Raw genomic sequence first — 22,472 nt, forward strand, 5'->3', positions numbered from 1 at the left:
TATATAATATTTGTATAAAAAGAACTCTGGTCAACAAAATGCATCTAACTTAAAGAAGTTTATTCGTAGCAATGCTATTGGAGGAGATGTTTGTGGTTTTGAAGCTTTTAACACTTGTATAAATCTTGTATAAATAAATCTACTTTAACGTTGTTATGGTAACTACACCATGCCTTGAGCTAAGTGAGTCTGCAGAAAGATCTGCTGTGATTTCTCCTTTAGGAACTGATGTCACCTGAAAATCTAGCAGCTGCTGCCAGTAGAGGGCATTATTATTATTTTTTATTATTATTATTTTTTAAATGTTTTTTTCAAAATTTACTCAGGGTTATGTTTTAATGTCTTGGATTATGGCAGCTCTCTTCTAGCTAAAATAATAAACTATTTTTAAAATTAGTTCTGGGTTTAAATTGAAGCACAGTAATTGTTAGAGACGTAGCTTAAGCTGCTTCTCTGTTATCACTTACATTTTTCCTTAGCGTTCAGAGTTAACCCCACTCTTCTTTCCTCCTGATCTTCTGTTTTTATGGTTTCTCTCCCTGTTTCTCTCCCTGTGGCTCCAGACTGAGAGTTGTTCCAGGAAATGCCTAGATCCACTTTTTTCTTTCGCTGTGAAGGGAAACTGGCCGACATTCCTCTTGGCTCTGTAAACAGAAAGTCATGGGATTGACATCTGCATATACACATGTGTAAGTGTGCAGTGGAGCAGTTGCGTCATGCTTGTGGATCTGTTTTGACTCGCCAGCGTTGGGAAATTCATCCAGAGGCGTTGGTTAGGTGTTTTTTTTGTGTGTTTTTTTTGTTTTACAGTCTTTCTCCTGTTTGGTAAGAATGGTGGATAGTTCTAAGGCAGGTGGTTCAGGTATTGCTGCAGATGTTGTGAATTTCCTGAAGCAGTGGGTTTACATTCCTGTTTCTGCTTTGGGATAGAAGGATTTTTCCTAAATGGGTTATTATGACCTGCAGAAATATTCATACACCTTGAATTTTTTTGTTGTTGACATTTTTCACATTCCATCCACAAACTTTCATCTTTTTCACTGAGATTTATTTGACAGACTAACATGTAGTAGTTCATAATTATGAAGAGGAAGTCAAAGAGTGCATCGTTTCTCTAATTATTTCCACAAACAAAAATATGAAAGTGTGATGTTGCTAGCATATTCGAGCTTTTTGGTAGCGAAAATCGAGAAGCATGCTGGTGACAACCTTGCCGCTAGCATGTCCAAACTTCTCACAAACATATCCAAGTCTGTCACCAGCATGTCTCAGTTTGACGCTGGCATGTCTGAGCCCATTAGCCACCAACCTCTTCAAAGCTAATGCATTGATCAGGTCAGTAGATGATTTTGGAATAGATATAGCTTGTTGCAACAGGGAAGTAGGTATAGCTTAGTGGTCAATAGTCTTAATTTTTGCACTAAAACTGAGCCATAATGAAAAGACGGTTAGGGGAAACCTCCATGAAAAGCCAAAGACTGTAAAAGACTTGAAACCGGGGCAAAGGTTCACCTCCCAGCTGTGCCGTGTACCTAAATATGCAGCCAAAACGTCAACATAATTGAAGACCTGGAACTGTAGCCAACCATGTCAACTCAGGGCGGCTAAAAACAAACCCAAGTAGGAACGCGTTGATGTAGAAGTCAGATTGTGCTGGATGTGTGTATAAGCAGCAGGCCAGCCGTGGACACAAAATCAGCAACATTGATTATCGGGGACACAGCGGCTTCATCCGCGTAGTGCTAAAAGCATTTGATTGATTGGCCTCGATAAGCCACTGCAGAAGTTAAACTTTTCAATGTAAACCGAAATGAACGGTGGCAGGTTATTTTTATCAAAAGGTCAACAAAAACTGTGTATTAAAAGTGAATCCACAGTGTTCGACAGGGACGATAGGATTGTCTACTTGGCAGCTGCAAGCTACTTCTTTTGTTGTCGAAGCCTCGGGCCCTTCATACTATTTTTAAAATGTCAAGTCCCACTGTTTGTAGGAGAAACACAATCAGTGAGGAGGAATCCTTAGAAACCTGGCTCTTGGTTTTAATCTGCGGCAAAGCCAGTGGTATACTGAAAGTACTGGTGGAATTACCGACTAACCCATATATTGAAGCCATAAAATCCTCCATCAGTACTGGGCCTGCCTGAGATTATGCTTGATGGTTTATTGGCTTTGTCATCTTGTGAACTCAATAGTGTGTGTGTGTGTTGGGGGGGGAGAAAAAGGGAGGAGATTTCTTAATCACAGCGTGCCAAAACTCATCTGAGTAACTGTGTGTTTGTGTATTATGCTGTTGAAATGGAGCTGCGGGGCTCTGGAACTGATACAGACTGTTTCTCTTTATTTACACTGACACACACGCATCCACACACATGCACACACAGATTCTCATGATTTGGACAGCTTCTGCTTGTCTGAAGCAAAAGCAAAATCACACTCGGTATTCGGTCTGGACATGTTGGGATTGAGAAAGTCATTCCACTGCCACCATTCTTCTCTGAACAGTTTGATGATTCATGAGATTTTTCTATTTATCCAGTTTTTTTTTTTTGGGGGGGGGGAGCCAGGTTTCATAGTTGTGGCTGGACCAAGATAAAGCTGTGTGTTTATGTAACAGGATTCAGTTCAGAGGTCCAGTTGGATGGTGAAGTGCTGATTCCCTCACTGAATAAATCAGAATGAAACTTTGACTTCAATCTTTTTGTCAATCACAGTTCAGGAAGATTTGATGTTGCAAATCTTGAAGGTGCAGTATCATGTAAAAACAATTTTTCTGAGCTTTACATCATGTTGTAATGCTATTCCCTCATCAAAAACATTCCTGGAGTGTTGCCTTGACTCTTTCATGCATGTTTCAGAAATCCTTTAATCTCCATAGCAACCATTTAGCTGTGCAAAACGCCTGGTTAGACGTAGCTCCGCCTTTGACAACGCAGCTCTTTCTCAGAGCATCACTTTCCAAGCCTCAGAGCTTCTGCCTTAAAGAGCAGTCCTCGCCCACGACTCCTTCAGACTAGCCAGCAGCAATTAGCAAACACCTGGTGGAACTGAGCATCTGATGAGTTCATTATAGGAGCTACTTCTCAGTGAAATGCTGGTAAAAATGTTGTTAAAGGGTTAACAGAGGAGCCATGTTGTATTGACTTCCTGAAGAGCAGGAGCTTCTTAAAGAGACAGAAGCCCAATTTCAAGGTGTTAAACCAGGAAGTAATTTTTTTTTAAGTCATGTTTGATAAATATCGTTTTTACAACAACTGACTTGCCTGCATCTCCAGGTTTTATTTTGTTAATAAAATTGTTCTACTGCAGCAGTTCAGCTATGGATGGTGAGTAAAAGAATCGTCCTTTTGCCCTCCAGCGTTACATGCGCAAAATTTCTGGATGTGAGCAATAGCATGCAACATGTCCATACTGATATTTATTCATAAATAAGCACATTCCCTTCTCCTCTGCCTAGGAAGCATTCATGTTCTCTGCTGATGTGAATGTGTGGAACATGCTGTGGTGGGAGCAGACCAGCTTGTRCTATGGATGTCCTGCAGACTGTTGACTACAGTCTGGGCTCAAACTCTGAATGGGTCTGTATATGTGGAAGCAGGAGAACTGGATTAGTTTTAATCAGTTTTAGTGATGCCCTCACATGGACTTCGTTAGCTTTGATCAGCTAGCCTCTCTGGCTCTGGTTCCAGTCTGGACAGAAGGAGTATCGATTTATTTTTCTTTCCTGTTGTCACAAAGCTGTAATGTAACTCATTTCAGTTGATTTTAAATATTGCCAAAAAAAAAAAAAAGATTATGTTATAACCTCTTGCTGCTTTACAGAAAAATAAACTGCTGGAGCCCAAATTGAATTTCATTCACTTTATTTTAGTCAAAATGGTCATTAACATTCAGTCTAAGAGTTCAGATTGATCCAACAAAAACTGAGTCACAAACATTTACAGGCAAACAGTAAAAAGTTCCTTCTATTCAGACTTTGACTAGGCCACGGTTGATTTTTTTATTTTTAATCATGTATTTGTTTTTTAAGCTATTCAGAGCTGGACTAACTTGTGTCCTTTCATTGTACTGTCATGTTTTGTTGTGTAAACTCCACCATGAATGTCAGTTTTGCTCCATTTTCTTTCTTATTGTTGCATGACTGTTATGGAAACGGTCAACTTGCATCGTTTTACATGTTTGAGGCCCGTGGTGGTGAACTCTTGGAGTAATTTGGGTAGGCTGACCACATCTGGGAAGGTCCACCACTGTTTTCTCCATATGTAGATAATATTTCTTGCTCTGGTTCAGTTTAGCTAAATTCTTAAGATTACAGGCATGATGTATTGTTTTTTTGAGATTTTTTAGCCTACTTCATGTTGTCAGGCAGCTTCTACTTTAAAGATTTGGGTCAGACAAGTAATCCAGCTTGTGTTAAATTGCAGTAGTAATTTAACAACAGTGCTGAAAGATTATATTTTCAAGTCACTTTATCTATGTCTTCTGTGAATATTTGTTTGAGCTAAAATTTTAATTTTGACAAAAAAAAGAAGGCAAAAACAAGAAATCTGCAGAAAGACTGAATCCTTTTTAAATGACTTCCCTGAACTAAACTTCAAAACATACAGAGAATCGCTTCAAGCTCTGTTTTAGCCATTGTGGTTCTCTGATATCCCTACCAAAGAACCAGGAAGTTTGAGGTGATTAAACCCCTGTGCTTTTCCCAACAACTGTATCTTTTACAGAGCAGCCAAACAGAAAATATGAAACAATAAGGTGATAAGAGGGCAGTATCTTGTTCACACATGTCTCCTCCCGCCCTCACTCCTCCCTCTCTATCTTCCCTCCACCCATCTGTGTGCAGCATTGCCAGTTGTGGTGACTGGGAAGAGAGGACGGAGACATGCAGCAGCCACTCGGTCACATAGTCTATTGTTTTTGACCACTGCACTCAGGGATTTTCGTGGATTTTCCTCCAACTTTCTGACTACGAGTTCTGCACAATAGTTTTCTCTCACTGTTCTGTGGTCCAGACAGTTGGCAGAGTTTCATGGACACATTTCTACGGACAAACCGTCTTGTGAGGGAGGAAGTTGAGAGGACAGTTCGCCTTGGACGACCAGCTGATCTCAAGGAGCAGCATCTCCTGAGCGGAAACGGGAGAGAGCTCATAGGGAAGGTGCCGGACTGCAGACCAGGGGGAAGTAACCTCTCGAAAGACGAGGTGTTCTGATTTCGGGAGGATTTTTTCAGACGTTGCAACCATGGCAGGGTTGTACGGATGCTTCAAGGGCAGGAAGTAAGTCTCAGATTAGAGTTTGTTCAACATCTTCTACTGAACCGTTTACCCGACATCTGAACTGATTCATCCAGAAAGTTCTCATTCACATCTTTGTAACTCCAGACTCAGCTTTGGGAGGCAGGAATGTTGGTCAATCCTCTTAATGTGCATTACCACAAACACACTAATGCTGGTCTGTAATGGGAATCTTGATTTCAGCTGTGATTTTTATTTTATTTTATTTGAACTCCTTGCGACTGTGGCAGATACAATGGCTTGGTATTAACCTGCATGAGTCAGAGCTGATCTGAGGAACCGATTGAATGTGCCAGGATTTCATGATTAGTCAGAGAGTTTCAGAAGCTTTTGTTGTGTTCTGCTGTCATCCGACAGAATGGGGTGAGTGTGGTTTCCTGTCAATTTTCTTGGCACAGAATCAAGTCCTGTTGCTCAACTAATGGGTTCTGCACTAAACACCAATCAGAATTTTTTTTTTAACCCTTTGGAACTCATTTCTGGCCTGGCTGATGGAGATCCTCTGTGGGGTTGAGCGCTTTGACTAAATTTAGCGCTCCGGGCTTGGCAGTGCGTTTCAGCCGCAGAGGGTTAGCATAATGACTGCCTTTCAGTTTTCAGCCTTCACTGGAGGATCTTTTTTCGTAGCAAAGATAGTAGATGTGGTGGCGGTGGCCGCAGATGTCCCCTTCCACCGTCTGTGTCTTCATTCCTGCCGGGACGGAGCAACAATGCGTGACTTTTTGTGGCTCGCGCAGCAGAGTCGGCTCAGACAAATATTTTTACTTGTGTGGCACTCAGAAAGGGAAAACTGTGGCTCGGTGGCAGAGTTGCAGTTGGGAAAAGTTGTAGGTTTGGCAATCTTTGACATTTAATCCCAAGTTGCTCTTGTGAGTGCGAACGGGTCAATGCGTCTGCAGGGTAAGTAAGCCTGGCACCATAAGGAATTAATCAATTAATCGCGTGATAAATTATACTGAGCTCAATCATTTGGATTCTGATGATTAATAATTTTTTGAAGGACAATTTGGTTCACCGAGACATCGTAATTTTGTTCATGGTTTCTGTTGTAAGTGGTTTAAATTTCCCTTTTATTCATTGTTTTTGGCTGTTGTATTGTATCTCGGTTATTTTAATTATCTTCCTGCTCCAACGCTAAGTTTTCTTTTGAAAATTAAAGTTTATTGGTTTTTGATATGGTGAAAATCTGCTACTATGCCATTATTGTTATAATTCTTGACAATGGTCTCAAAAACAATAATATTGTCGTTTGTCACGATAATTTCTGGGACAATTTATTGTCCAGCAACATTTGTTATCGTGGCAAATGTAGTGTAATGCGTTTGTAGAGGTTTTATTCAAATGTTCTTAGTAACTCGTAACCTTCAGAATGCATTTAAATCAAACTTCTGTATTAGAAGAGACTTTATTCAATAATACATGCCACAAATGTACCTTTGGATTAAACAAATATTCAGTGTCTTGATATCAACTATGTTCTCAAATAATAAACAATATGAACAATATGTTTTGCTCACATTTCTATTTAAAACAATTGTTGTTTTTTTTCTTTTCTAAAGAAGGCGTCCCGTATTGATAAATGAAGTCTCTTTGTGAAGCACATTTCAGCAACCAGGCAGTTAAAAGTGTTTTACATCATAAACACAGGAACATGCTGCTCCACGATACACTAGCATGACCCAGTTTAAGGTGTGAATCACCAAAAGCAAACATTACAGGCATCCAAGAATCTCTCCTACTGCACCAATTCATAAAGGAAACAATTATGTGTGTAGATATGAGTGTTTTAGTTACAGTCATTGATATATCAATAAATACCAATACATGTAAAAATATGATGAAAATGTGCAGTCACTTCTTTATGTGACTATTGTCCTGAAGCAGCACATTTCAAATGGGAATGTTTTTAAAAGTTATTTGTGTTAGTGGGGTTATAGTTGCTGTGACACAGTCACAGTCATAGTTCCCTAAAAAATAAGTAATAAATCATTCTTATCCCCACTTTTATCGTTGTCGCAATAGTACTGTGAAATATTGTGATAAAACCTTGAGTCCATATTGCCCACTCCTACGATCTGATCTTTATTTTGACAATAACTCTGATTAGCATTGCTAGTTAACCTTTTTCTACATTTTACTTTTAAAGGGTCATAAATATAATAATTATTATTATTATTATTATAAATATAATAATATATTTAACTTTCAGTAGTACCAGAGAGCTGACTGTTGCTGTAATGATCATTTTATTTCAAATGTTCATTACATTTGAAATGTAATGCACATTTCAAATGTTCATTACATTTGAAATGTAATGAACATTTCAAATGTAATGTAATGTTAATGTTAATGTAATGTTATTCACCTGCTGCATGAATAACAAACCAGGTAAGTCCCTGAACGAGCCACGCTGCTACAGATTGCCACAATATCATATTGAATAATCATATTTGGAGAGAAAGCTTCCGATAACCACGTGGATATGTATGCATAAATATTTTGTTTTCAGCATGAAGGAGTTTACCAGCTGATAAAACTAAATTCCCGGAGTGGTGTTTGAGTCAGGCTCACCTGGTGCAGTTCGCCTTGTTACGAAATCTCTGTTCTTAATTTCTTAGTGCGTTTCCTTGTGCTTCTGCTCTAAGCGGAGCAGAGGCCTGTCTGGATGGCAGGAATGGTGCTGCAGCCGCAGATTAATGCGTTCTGTCCAGAGAGACTGATGGAGGTGTTTTTGTCCGGAGTCCATGTAGGGCTTGTTGCTAAGAGCGGAGCTCGCTTCAGTCAGACGTTCCAGGGGAGGGAGGAACCGCCGAGCCTCACAGGACCGGCTCTGAGCTGCCACCAAAACTCAGGAGTGAAACGTAAAATAAATACCATCAGCTGTAAAAATATGAGTCTGATCGACTATCCTGAACAGTTTATTAACCCCTTATTAACCAGGAGGAAGCGTTGACCTACATGTTTAAGGGTGACAGCTAAAAGGTTTTAAAAAACCAACATGAATTTATTTGAAACGGGACAAAATCTATCAATGTGTTCAGTATTATTGTGTAACAAATGTGGGAGTAGCTCAGAAATGCATTACAGCAACAGCAAATTTAACCAAGGTTTTAAAAACGACATTTTCTATCATAACATTCCTGCAGTTTGATTTTCTGAGTCAGCTGGCTGAAACAAGGCTAAATTAACTTCTCTATCACGAACAGTGCTTCCCAAACTATTTGTCAATGCTTCAAAGTAACATTTTAGTGACCATGCTGGGAAATATTAGGCCCGTTGTAGATGGGGGGGAAAAAAAGAGGGGTAGATTTCTGGCATGACATTCAGCAATTTTGACATTAATATCAGAAATTTTGTAATGCATCAGAAAGTTTGAAAGGTCAAAAACTTTCTAGAAAAAAACCTGGCATCTTAGATTAATCTAAAAGAATATTCAAGAAAGAAAAAAAACAGAGATTTATGCGTTTCAAAAGTATAAAATGTTCAACTTTTGAACAGCTGTTGTCCAGGCTTCATTGCTGTCTATTGAGCCAACGTATAGATAATATTGATACGATAATAATTAAATATTAATAATTAAAACTGATCATATTATGTGCGGTAACCACAATTAAGAAAACCTGTCTTTATCCTGTGCTATGCTTATGTTTTTATGCATCCGAATTAAAAAAAATAATATTAATATGTAGCTGTGACAATAAACTCTTTAGCATATATTACATATCTCACATATATTTATCTTTTCCTGGTTTTATGTAAAAGCAATTAATTCATGTTATGCATTTATGTTTTAGTATTAATACTGTTACCACAGCACACTGAGATTCTGTTACCAGCTAAGGCTTGTATTTTTGTACAGAATCGGGTACAAATAATGTATTATAATAATAATATTGTGAGTGATACAATGAGTGATCTTGTTCCAAAGAGTTCTCTAAATTAAATCCCATGTTTCTATTTTAACAACTGAAAAAAAAAAAACGGTGCGTTCCCCGTTTTCATGTGGTTTGTTTCTACCAACATCCTTCACTTAGGAGCCGCCGATACTAAACTACTGTTTAGTATTTTGGGGCAAAAGTTCAAACTCAAAGCTCAATTTTCCTCTTCATTTTACCCGACAGGCACGGCGGCCGTGTCTTTCTCAGAGTTCTGCTCTCCATCATGTCACGCTCCAACACAAATCATTTGAATTTTCCTCCTCTTCTTTCACTTTCTTTTACAACTTGACGTAAAAGAGAAGATTTTCCTAAATTGACCTGAACTGAACTGTGATCGACCCGCCAGCAGAACTGGTTTAGATTGTTTTGATGGGTTACCAGGATCCAGAATGATGCGGTCGGGAATTCTGGCCTCAGAAGCTGAATGCTTTATTCTGGTTTATCTGAGATTTATCTCAGTTGATGTTCAGAAACACGGTCTCTTCACATGTTAGCTGCCTGCAACGATTCCAAGATCTGATTTAACTTCTTAACTTCTGGGCCTTAAAGGCTGATAAAAAAGTGTGTTTCTTTCATTAATTACATAAAGAGTGACACATTTCATGGTATTTCTGTCAGTTTTGATGATTTTTACCTTTATGACTAAATGAAAACCCAAAATTAATTACATGGTCTGGCATTCCTCAGACATCAAAAGTCATATTGCTAGGTTAGGCCTGACCAATAAATCAATAAAAATGTATGTTGCTACAGACACTTGATCGATATCGATAGATAATAATTTCACTGAACTCAGATTCAGAACCACACGGCATTCTGGGTGACATAGGCCGTGGCAGGCCCATCACAATAACAGATGTTTGCCGGGTGATCAATTTTCCCAGAAGTTATTGTGATAAACAATAATATTGTTGTTTTCAAGAAATAATGCGTAATAATGCACAAACACATTCTCAAAGACCAATACACTTTAAATTCTAATTCATATTTAGCACTGAAACTGAAACAAACATAAGACGCACTGGAGTCATAGTTGCGTTTATTTAGAAATTTTACGACTGGATAATAAATTAATAACAATATATATCGCAATAGATGCGTGACAAATAATGGATATTAATAGATAATACTTAACATAGAATATTCAGCTTTCAATATATAGAGCTTTCACTTCACTTTCCAGAGAAATTGAGCCCCGTGTATTATTAATAATTTCATATTCCAAAGGTGTTGAGGAAATACCAAGGTCTTAAACAACATGTTCCTCGTTAGTAATGCACAGCTGGAGAAACACTAGTTTGAAAAAAACTGAACTTATGAAAAACGAGGCAGAAAATTGAGGTGGAGATCCAAAGGTATTGGCTTGGAGCCGTTATCACTCCACATTCTTCATATAGTTTAATGTCCTTCTACGGCCGTCTGGTTCACATTGAGGATCAGAGATGGGTTTGGAAAAACTTCTGGAAAAGCTATTAAAGGAACAGATGCCTACTTTTTAACGTGGAACGTTTTCATAAAAGACAATTAGAGATGTTTGGGAGAAAATGACACATTCACCACCCAAAACAACTCTGGAAATGAACTGGATTAAAGAACAGTTATTACTTTACTATCAGAGTACTGCAGTAACTGTTGGTGCTGTTTTTTCACCAGATTATTCTCTAATAGATAATTAAGTCATTTTTTAATCTGTAAAATTGACAAATATCTCAGTGAATGCAGAACCTTTGAACGGTGCCTCATCTTTTCCAGTGTGATGTATTGCACAACTTCTGTTCTGAAGGAATCAAAGAACATTTTCATTGCAGCAAGTTTTCTTTTTAGTTTGTTTGAACTTTTTTTTTAGTTTACCATTCTGGAACATCTACAGCAGGTTTCTGTAACTCCAGTCTTCTTTTGTCTTTAAATTTGTGGATGCCTCCCTGTTCCGGCACATCTGGATTAAATGAATGAGTGACGACCTTTGTAAAGCTTAATGACTTCCCAAAGAGGCTAAATCCGTCTGTTGATGAAGGGACGCACTCAAAAGTTGCAGGACTGGAGTTGCAGACCCAGATCTACAGTCAATAGTGCTATACTCCTTGATGTGCTTAAACATCTCAGCCATCGTCTCTTACACTGTGGGTGGGCGTCACAAGCAATGATAAGACAGCTGACTGGCCAGATAATGCACATCGCTGCAGTGCAAAGGGTAATATTAATATTGCATAGTGACGTGACTCACTCTAGCATGACTACTACAGTTCTAAGTACTGTTCAAAGATGAATCAACACTGACTACTTCCTGGGTGTATCACAGTAAATGTTCATACTCTGGAAGAGACTCTGCTGCTAGGAGGTTATGAATCTCTAATAGATTGATGCAAGCCAAGCCAGAGTTGCACAAAGTTGATTTGATTGGCAGCAGACAGCATTCATTGACTGACACGTGGAATCCACAACGAGACCGTAGTAGTTGGCGATCTGCAAATCGATAGTCCCATGGTCACACTTTGAGGTATAGGCCTTTCTATAAACTGTGGCAGAAGAGCGCATGCAGCATCAACTGGACAGCAAAAGAACAAATGTGCTAAGAGATTTTGGATAAACCGGCCGTCCAAGGGTACACGCGCAAGGCGGCATCATCGGAGTGTTGTCCACATCTCCTGCGCACTCATCGTCCGCCCATGTTCCTCTCAGGTAGTGAGGAACAGACTTTCCAATGGAGACGGACCCAACTTGACTAGAACCGAACCAGACATTAACAGGCTAGAGCAGGGGTGTCAAACTCCAGTCCTCGAGGGCCGGTGTCCTGCAACTTTTAGAAGTGCCTCTGCTGCACCACACCTGAATAGAATAATTAGGTCATTAGCAAGGCTCTGGAGAACTGAGGAGATAATTAAGCCATTTGATTCAGGTGTTTTGTACCTGTGGCACATCTAAAAACTGCAGGACAGCGGCCCTTCAGGACTGGAGTTTGACACCCCTGGGCTAGAGTGAAACTCGACAACAGAGATGGGGCTTTAGTGACTGACACTTGAAAAATGACAGAGAGTAGTGGAGTAGGTGATGACTGAAATTAAAGTCAAATATTGAGTGATGGTTTTCCTAATGTTTCATTGAGTCAACCAGTCAGTTAAGAGTTAATGGTTGGATTCATGTCTTAATAGAAACCACATAAGATGATGATTGTTATTGGGAGGGGTGATGAAGATTGGAGGTAGCAGATGAGGGCTTGAGCTCTGTCAGAACTGGATCTGAACATGTTGAACACTGGTTTAGTAAAGCTACTAAAACATTTAGATATTTAAGATGTTTGGAGGACCAAATGTTTCACTGAATCTGAAGATCTGGTGGTGAGTGGATGTGGAGACCGGGTGTTCCTGAAACGGCCTCATGGTCTCCTCATGACACATTCAGGTCACTGGTGTTTACGGCCCAATGTGAACAAGCAGTCACTAGGATGCCACAGTTAAGCCCAAGACTTTTCACTCTCTTGGCAGATGTAGGTTGAACGTAATCTTTTAATTTTATCAACATGTTTCTTCTGGCCGACGGTGCGTTCTGGAGTGGCCCAGTCAGAGTTCTGATTCTAGTTTCTGGAGGTAGTTAAATTTTTATCTCAGTATTTTAATGGCGAAGGACAAGTAGCGGTTTTCCAGTGTTCCAATTTGTATGCAACTCTTTTTGAATCAAGGATAAAGAAGGAATGAACCATCATGATTCCCATTTGAAACAGACCTAATCATAGATGCCCTGTCRTGTTTTTTTCCCCCGAGCGAGTCAAGTTTATTGGTTCTGCTGCCTTGACTAATAATATCTGCGTCACATTTTAAAAAATTAAAGACAGTCAGCTTGTCATAAACTCACCATGTTACTGGGAACAACTTCCTCTGCTCAGCTTTGCCTCCTGACACTAGATTTGTGTCTCCGATTGAGAATAATAATAATAATAATAATAATAATAATAATAATAATAATTAATAATAATATCCCTTATATCCTTCCAGGCTGGAGAGCTAAAAAAAAAAAACTCCCAAAAAACTCCTAACGTTTCAGATTAGGTTTCTAAAATAGAATCCACATGATGAAATGTGGCGATTTTTTTTTCCCCGCTAACTTTGCATGAAAAGAGTGAAAGTTGCTCCCGTCCGACGAGGAACGTACGACAGACAACAGCTTCTCCGTTCACCAAAGCTGTCGGGAAATTCAGCATTAACAGCTCTCACATGGCTCCACTTTCAGAACGAACAGCCACASAGCCRGAGGCTGTCTTCTGTTCACAGCTGACTGAAAATAGTCAGAGAACTTTTAATACTGCTGTCTGAGATTTATCTGGTGCTTCAMTGGGATTTTTGCCTTTTTCTCCATTTAAAGATTTCTGCTTTATTCAGTTACATTTGTTCTTTATGCAACTATCCATCTGCTGCTTTATCTTTTCTGTGCTCTTTAATTATTCTAGTGATTTAAATCAATTTATACCAATCGTGTTTACTGAACTCCATTTCTGGTACATTACCTCCAATTAATTCAGTTTTATCCTGCYGAAAAACACTTTGACAAACAGTTTCTTAAACAAAATCTAAATTCTCACATTTTGGTATGTTAAAGCCACAAATGTAGGTAGTCTACTCATAATCTGGTGCCTATATTTAGTATTACAATGAASCCAAAGTAGAAAGACTATCAGTTAATCCAATTTTCTGTTTGAAGATTTAATTTATGGAAAATCTGGATTTGTTTTTTCTCTCCTACCAATACACTCCTACCATAATATTTGTCAAGCACGTCAAATAATATCAAGTCTGGTGTACTAATGCTTCACTTCACAAGTACACCAGTAAGTTTTATTTTGTGTTGGTCCATTATTGCATAAAAAATCAACAAAATTCATTGAAGTTCAACATTGACAAAATGTAAACAAATGCAGTAATTAAAGGAATGACTAGTTCAACTGGCAGATTATTTAACTTATAACATTGAAAAATGTATTGTTTGTGAAATAACCTGCCAGTGAACCTTTTTCATCAATATTAAAGAATTATTGATTTAAAACAAGCTCCTATGTCTTGCGAAAAATTTACATATAAGAAGTTTTGTCTTATTTCAAGTGTGCTAAGATAAAACGGGTATAAACTAAACCAAAAACTCTTGGTAAGATTTTGTGTTTTTTGCAGTGTAAACAGAAACGGTGTGGCTGTAAGCAGGTTTATTCTCCTTGCTTAGAGAGTTGCTTTTATAATTGGAGATCAGAACCCTCCATCAGACGTTACGTCAGGTTTTTGCATATCTCTAGTGATTGCAGCAGACAGTCGGCACCGTAAAGCTGCGGTGCCGAGGGTTCAGTAACACTAGCTCCATTGAGGGATTAAGACTCAACAAGACTGGATTTACTTTACGTCATAAGTACAGAAATCCTGTGGACAAAGTTAAGCTAAAGTCAACGGGGACAGCAAAGTTCACAGTTCACTTCTAAATCCATCCCTCCTTTTCTGTCATTAACCTCAATTTCAACGTTTCTTTGCATGCCGTTGGTCCGTTTTTTGGAGTACTTTGTGTCTCCCTTGGATGGACGATCCATAAGTGACTGGATGCTGAATCGCTAAAACCTCTTTTGATTCCACGTTTTTGCACAGATTTCAACTTACAGGCATATAAAGACATGTTTACATGTGGAGTGTGCAGGTGTTAATGAGGTTTTTACAACCCGCTAATAAAAGAACCCCCCGCCCCTACCCACCCACTACTGCTCCGAATACCTCAGTGTGTTAATCCATACTTACGTAATGTGACTCGTGTACACACACACGCACCCACGCGCACGGGCACACACACACACGCACGCACACACACACACACACACACACACACACGCACACACACACACACACACACAGGCAGTCTCCCGCATGCACATCCTCATGGATCTCCAAATAAAGCTAATGATGCACTTGGGAGGGTTCGTGCCGAGTCCAAACTAATGCTGCTGAAGGATTAGGATCTGAAACAAAACCAAGTTCATAAAAAGCTGCCAGGAAACCGTCGTGGAGAAAAATAAGCTGGGAAAGAAAAAGAAAAGACAAGCGTGTGACATTAGAGTTGATATAAAAGTAAACACTGTTTACAACAGAACAAATGTTTCTGTTCCCATAAGGCTGGTGTTGCGAGTTGGCCGTGGAGTTTGGGTTTGTTGGTAAATGGGTAAAATATGGGCTGAGAGAGTCGGCGGCGCTTCCAATGTCCGTTACGCCCTTTTTTATGTGTCTGCTTGTGAAAGGCTGTTATTGCATATGCTGGGTTTAAAATTGGTCACAATGGTAGATGTTTTCATTCGTTTCATTAGCTTTAAAGTGCATGACATGAATGCATCTCTTCACTTATTGTTCCACAAGATTTTTTCAATAGGTTTAGAAGTTATATAGAAGTTTTGGCCCATTCAACCCGACCAGAACTGCTCTGAGTTGAAAGGTTTGTGCCTTTCAACTCTGCCCAGATTTAAATCCTATTAAAACTGAAATAGTGTCATACATGTCATTATGTGCAAAMATCTTGTCAGGCCACCAAATATTCTTAAAACGGCAGTGATACATTTTTTYCTGCCACATTGTGTCATTTTATTGCACAATCAAGTCACTATGTTAGCTTAAGTTGTCATAAAAATGCTATGCATTTCAAATATGACTTTAAATTTGACTTCCTAATTTAATGACTTGAAATTAGGCCTCTGTCTCTTTAAGAAGCTCCTGCGCTTTCTGAAACTCCGCCTTCAGGAAGTCAACACATCATGACTCCTCTATGAACCCTTTAACAATGTTTTACCAGAAGTAGCCCTTATAATGAGTTCAGCTGATGCTCAGTTCCACCTGCTGTTTGCTAACTTGATTGATTGATTGATTGATTGATTGATTGATTGATTGATTGATTGATTGATTGATTGATTGATTGATTGATTGATTGATTGATTGATTGATTGATTGATTGATTGCCCTCTTCTTCTCTGAGTGTCCTTTTAGCCCATACTGGTAAAGGACTCTTGACACTCTCTCACCTTTAGCAGTGACGCAGAAAGCACTATATGCAACGCACATAGGTGCTGTGCTTGAGTGGGCGCCACAACGTCGACATAAAAATTATTTCAAATCAGCACTTTTTGTATTTAACAGCTGTTTGTGTGTGCRTAAATGATGGGATTAATAACGGAGATATGACTATAACGCCTCTGCATACACATCAGAAAGCASCCGTGACCTTCAGCCAACATCTTCATGGTATTTGTTGCTTTTGCGGTGGAGTTGATTGATACATTTTGCACCCACATTTGTGTGTGTGTGTGTGTGCGTGTGTGTGTGTGTCAGACCCGTCTCCTTCCTGATGGGTAACATCACTGGACATTCTTATGGTGTTTATGCTGGTTTATAATGGATTAAACAGATGAGGATGGCACATCAGGCATCTGGAGATTGTATCCAAGTATGGATTGGACCACAATTTTCTTCCCATCAGTGTTTGTCAAAGTGTCTYTTTCCATGTGGTTTGGGTTTACCGTGGTCGCTAATATTACTTTGTCAGGCTATGTGTCAACAGAAAACAATTTGCAAAATACCTTGGGACATACTAGCATATTGGCTAGYAGATTTAGCTTCGTAACAGAACGAAAAATTTACACATAAGGACAAAACTGACGGGAAAGAAGCAAAAACGTTTATAGTAGAGATGTGCTGATCAGGTTTTTTCCTGCCGATKCCGATCACCCATGAGGGCCGATCACCCATACMGATCACATAATTATTATTTTTTTAATCATAAACACTACCGGTTACATTATGTGGAAAAAGGAACCATGAATTCACCTTAATTTAGACAAAAACTTGTTTTTAATAACTTTTTCCAAGAACAAAACAAAACGGGCATTGTGCAAATTGTACTGCTATCAGTAATACTATCTTTAACAGACTGAAAACACATGAAGGCTCTGAAGAGGCTAAATAATGCAAAGAGTCAAAATAAAACTTCTCAACATTACCAAAAAATTCAAGTATAAAACTTAACATTCAAAGGCAAATGCAGGTCCATTACAATAAACAATCCTGAGTTACTGAATGAAAACTTCCTGTTAGCATGGCAGCTAGCTGATTCTGATTGGCTGTTTCTGACTGAGCAGAGTAATTATGTAGAAAAGGGAGGAGGCAGAGGAGATCGATTATTTTTTTAGAGATTATCTGTCTCATGTTAGGACATCGAAAGTTTTAATATGTATGTAAAATTGATTTTTTTAAGTTGGATGCTGCAGCTTTAAACAGAGGTTTGGTGTGAGAGTCACTACCAGGTGGAGCAGAAGCGGCGCTCCGTCTGGGAAATATTACTACCTGTATCGCGTAGCAGAGGTTCAACAGCGAGAGCAGAACCAGCGTCTTACATCGCAGCTCGAAGACTTAAATAATTTTGCGGGTTATTTGTTTAGCTTTCTGACCGTCATGCTAATCCGGGTGAGTGTTTGTAGCTGTGCGCTGCTTTATCTGCTATCTGATCCTCTGTATGTCTTTTTTACTGCAGTGAGCCTCGATATAGCCAAACTCCGTCAAGTATGGCATTGTTTTTATGTCATATTAGATTCGTTGTGTTGATGCATTTTGACGTGCTTCACCCCATGTGCTTCAATTTTCCGCCGCAACACGCAAACGTCCCCATTCACTCAGTGCGTTATAGTTCCACATCGCTTAGAATTTGTTGCTGCGCGTTTGCGCAGAGTGAAGGAAAGAGGAGACCAGTTGCACAGGCAGGCTGCGAAATGAGATGCAGGTGATCGGTTTGTGTGATCGGCAACAAGAGACCGTGATCGGCGATCACCGATCATAGACTTTTTCACGGAAATCAGCCGATTATGATCGGTGGCCGATCGATCGGCACACCTCTAGTTTATAGCTTTAGTAATCTTATGGTTAAGGTGAAAAATAATGTTACATATGCGGTCCAGCTAGCTAATACAGRAACTTAGAAAAGTAGCTGTGTAAAACTAATATGTTAGTTTTTTGGTAAGTTTTTTATATTTGATATAACTATTTGAATTAATCAAAAAGGTCAGGTTAGATTTGGTTTTTATSCACATTTGTAATTGGTCAAATTACTAGATTAAACCCAGTTTTCAGTTTGCTGAGTTAGTAAACCCTGCACTAATACAATGAAGGAAAAAAAACTTTTCATAAATAAGAAAGGAAGCTAACAAGAGATTTCAATGAGCTTYTCTTAGCTTGTAAGTTTCACTGCTGGGCTCTGTTAGCAGGTCTGTGTTTACTGTAAGTCTGTTTTTCATTTAGCCTCTCTCTCTCTGTCCAAATATTCTTCTGTTTATCTAACAAACTCTTCTTTCCTTTCACACTGCTTTCCCACAACCCCTCTCTCTGACCCCAGTTGCTCTCTCTGTCTTGTGTTTGTCTCATTCCTCTTTTTTTTCCCCTCACTCTTTATAAACTAATTTTTCAAATCTGTAACTTTTGTTTCCCCCAAACGTTTCAAATCCATCGTTCTTTCTTTCTGTGTTCCTGTTCTCCCTCCTTCTTGTGTGTCCTCTCAGATGAAACGGAGGATGTCACCATTGGGAGCCAGCTTTGGAAGTGGGCACAGGTCAGTCACTTTGACCCYTGACCCCTAATCTTAAGTTGAACCCTCATCACCTCAAATTTCCCACACATTTCTCATTTGGACCAATGAAAGTAAAATTTCCCCTTTACTTTCATCTAACATGAATATTCTCAGTTCAGAAAATAATATGCTRAATGAAATAAAACAAATTTTTAAGTATAGGTTAAGGATATAGATCAGATTTTTAAAAATACGTTTTCCATTGATTATATACAGTCAGTGTCTTATCTATTMAGTTCCCACATTAGGGGCACAAACTAGAACAGAGACTGTTCCATATGAAACGACTGCAAAATAGAATATGTGAAACATATTGTCCTGGATTATTTTTCTGAATTGCTGTAGCATTGCTGGAAATATATAAAATGTGTCTTCAAGAATTGGTGCTAAACCTACCACACAGTTGGTACAAATGTAGTTTAGATGTAACATTCACCGTTTTAAAAGCTTTTAATGGTTTATACTTCAGGAAGAAAAATTAAAGCCATTTTAACATTCTCTTTWACTTATTTTTTTATATTAAAGAAGTAGAAGTTGAAGTTCAGAAAGTTAGCTAAAATTCAACTAGCATAGCAGACCGTGTCACAGGCTTTGCTAGCCCTTATTTAACGGCTTTTCAAAATGTAATTTTCTTCGTAGAACAACAAAAGTCATTCAACTTATTTATTTATTTATTTATTTATTTATTTATTTATTTATTTTTAGATTTGTGGATAAGATAAATGGGTCTTTTCTTGTGTCATGCTAACAAAAGCTACAACAGCAACAAGCTAGTCAGATACATGTCCGTCGACTACGTTAGCAGACTTTAGTCGTATAAAAGAAATACAAGAATAATTTTCTGTTTTGTCCAGCCAAATAATAACCTCTCCTCTATGTGAAGTTACGTCGGTCAACCCAGAGGGCTGAATCACTCCACCACATCAGCTACAACTCATCACTCATGATTAGCTTGTTAGCTTGGTGAAAAGCTAACAAGCTTCTCACTAATTTATCAACAAGTTATCGATGAAATGTCTTTTTTTAGGATTTTTTTAGGATTAGGGGTAAAAATTACTTAATGAAACCAAAGTAAATTGGTGCCAAGGCTTGATTTTGTTCATAAGGTAAATCTAACCTTAAAACTAGAACAAAAAAGTCAGAAGCAAAATAAGGCTGGGATTTTATCAACAAARCAGAGACTTGATCACAAATTTCTGCCTTCATATAGCAAAATTAAAAATAAAAAACACTTTATTTTTACATTCAAATGACTATAAAAGGGAGAAACTGTCTGCAGACTTTCGGATCAAGGCTTGTGTTATGGCTGAACTGTTGAGTGTTAACCTCCATAATCTAATTTCCTCTCATTTCTTATCTTTGCTCCTCATCCTTTTATATCACWGAGAACATGTGGCATGAATGTCCGTGTTTGTTTCTGTTCATGGTTCTGTATCTGTTTCCTTGAGACGTTATTAAGTCTCTCCAGTTGTGTGTTATTATGCGTGTGTGAGCTCATAGTGTGTCCCTGTGGCATCAGACAGGAAATGATCAAGCAGCTCACAGCAGCAGCAACAAGGGTATTTGGGATTATTTGACTCAGGTTCATGCCAATGCTACAACATGAGAATAATACTATTAGAGCCACTGAAATTCAAAACTAATTTCAATTTACTTTGTTGTTTTTGTTGTTTGTGAGTGACGAGGTGAAAGTAGAGATCGACGATGAATCTCCTGACTTTAAGATGCTGATTGTGTAGCTGATATGACTGTCTAATGGTRTCACTGATGAAACACCCCCGCTTCCCCAGGCATGTCGGCTAGCCCGCTGGAATGTTCCTCCTGTTTCTATAACACACATCTTACAGTAAACACAGCTGACAAGAAGATTTCCAGAGATTCCGGTCCAGCTAAAAGCACCAAGAACCAAACACTCTCCTGTTTAAAGGGACTGCACGCTCATTCTTGTACTTTATTTTGATTTTAGCACAATAAAAGTAACATATATTTCTAAAGGTCTGCTTGGATCACTTGTGTCGAAGTATGTTAAGATTTTAAAAATGTACAACTTCAAAATCACTAAAACGGGTTACCATAGTGTTTCCTATGAAGTCCTTTTACAAGGAAAAAGTGCCGAAATGAACAGTTTTCTTCCACTGTATTGGGCATAAAATAAACTAGCAGTAACAATAAAAAAATCCAAGCTTATTAATTTGTCGTACCCGACTGTTTAAGCAAAATGTACATGTGCTAAAGTAAAAAATGTTTTTACTTTCTTGGACTTAACTGTATCCAGAATAATTTCACCAAATGAAACATTAGCTTCTTCCGTGAAGCTAATGCAGCTAATGAATTAGCTTCCTGCCAAAACTATACAGGAAGTGCTGTACAGTACAGTCAGCAATYGATTGGAAACTTAATGTGACTCATTTGAACTTTGTGTTAAAAAAACACCCATAATTCAGTAAAAAACTTTTCTTAAAAGCTCACTTTTCAACTATCCCAACTTTAGCTTATCCACTTTCTTTAGCATCCCAAGGTCCGCGCTCTGTGCTGACTGCACTGACCAGGTGCATCTAAACAAAGCGATCTCCTGGTCGAGTTTGAGTTTGTGTTGGAGGTTGCTGGGCATCGGCTCTTTGGACGACGTAAACATTTTAGCGCGGAGAAACAGACCTCTGGAAGCGGAGCTGAGATTCCTCTGTCGGGATGTTTGGATTGTGGAGAAGAATCGGACGGGAGATCGGGTCGGGACGGTGATGTCGTATAAACGATCTGGTTTTAAACATCAGTGGAACTTGAAACATGACTTTTTWAAAAAATACAAATTGAAACTTTGCTGCCTGAAAAATGAACACAATATTACAGTGCGAATGACTGAGTATTTATTTCAGCTAAGAGGCCCTTCAGCTCTGCTGCTGCTGAACAAACTACAACGGCTTTAATTTTATGACTGCATCATCTTTCAACTAATGCATCCCATGTTTCCCTGCCTTACCGCGCTCTCCTTTCAGAAAGTCATCAGGRACTTCATGTAATTGCATTATAAGGTGATGCTCATCATTTCTGTCTCTGTGTCCCCTCAGCAGTGACAGCGCTGTCATGGCATCAGGATCTCCAGAMGTGGCGACCAATCAGGAGCCGGCTGAGGTTCAGGAGGATTGCTCAGGTACGTATAGCCGAGAGTCTGTTTGACGTTTTAGTTTATTTTCAATAGAGCCTACAAATATGCAGAGGACCATGATTTTCCTTTTAACTTTAATTTTTTTCAACTTGAAYTGAGGGTTTTCTAGGACAGCTACTTTGAAACTGATCTGAGTGTGCAGTGAGACTGGTGTGAGGGCATATATAAATCTAAGAAAACAAATTAGCGGTGTGTGCATTTAAAGCGCTCAACTCTGATAAACTATTTTTCTGTGCATGCGCTCAACTCTGGCTCTCCTTCTTCTTATGTATAGAAAACCAGGAGAGCCAAAAACATTTGACGTGTCTCTCGCATGCAAAGTACTATTTCATAGCATTTAGTTGTGAATTTAGTATTCACAACTAAATGCCAATCATAGACTTGTTTTTCATCTGATCTGAGTATTTGTTGGATGAAAAAGAAGCAATAAACTAAATATGATGATGTGTACTTAAAGTT

At 38.7% G+C, this 22,472-nt stretch overlaps 1 protein-coding gene across 1 annotated transcript in view; it reads left to right on the plus strand.

Annotated features, from left to right (window-relative positions):
- LOC103471072 (uncharacterized protein KIAA1211-like) overlaps positions 1–22,472 on the plus strand; it is a 50,201-nt gene that overhangs the window by 5,299 nt on the left and 22,430 nt on the right. Inside the window, exons 2-3 of the mRNA XM_017307009.1 lie at positions 18,783–18,832; positions 21,916–21,998. Coding sequence (XP_017162498.1) covers positions 18,783–18,832; positions 21,916–21,998 — 133 coding nt within the window. The remainder of the gene's footprint in view (positions 1–18,782; positions 18,833–21,915; positions 21,999–22,472) is intronic.

The sequence above is a fragment of the Poecilia reticulata genome, linkage group LG10, assembly GCF_000633615.1.
Source record: "Poecilia reticulata strain Guanapo linkage group LG10, Guppy_female_1.0+MT, whole genome shotgun sequence".
In the NCBI taxonomy this organism is placed as follows: domain Eukaryota; kingdom Metazoa; phylum Chordata; class Actinopteri; order Cyprinodontiformes; family Poeciliidae; genus Poecilia; species Poecilia reticulata.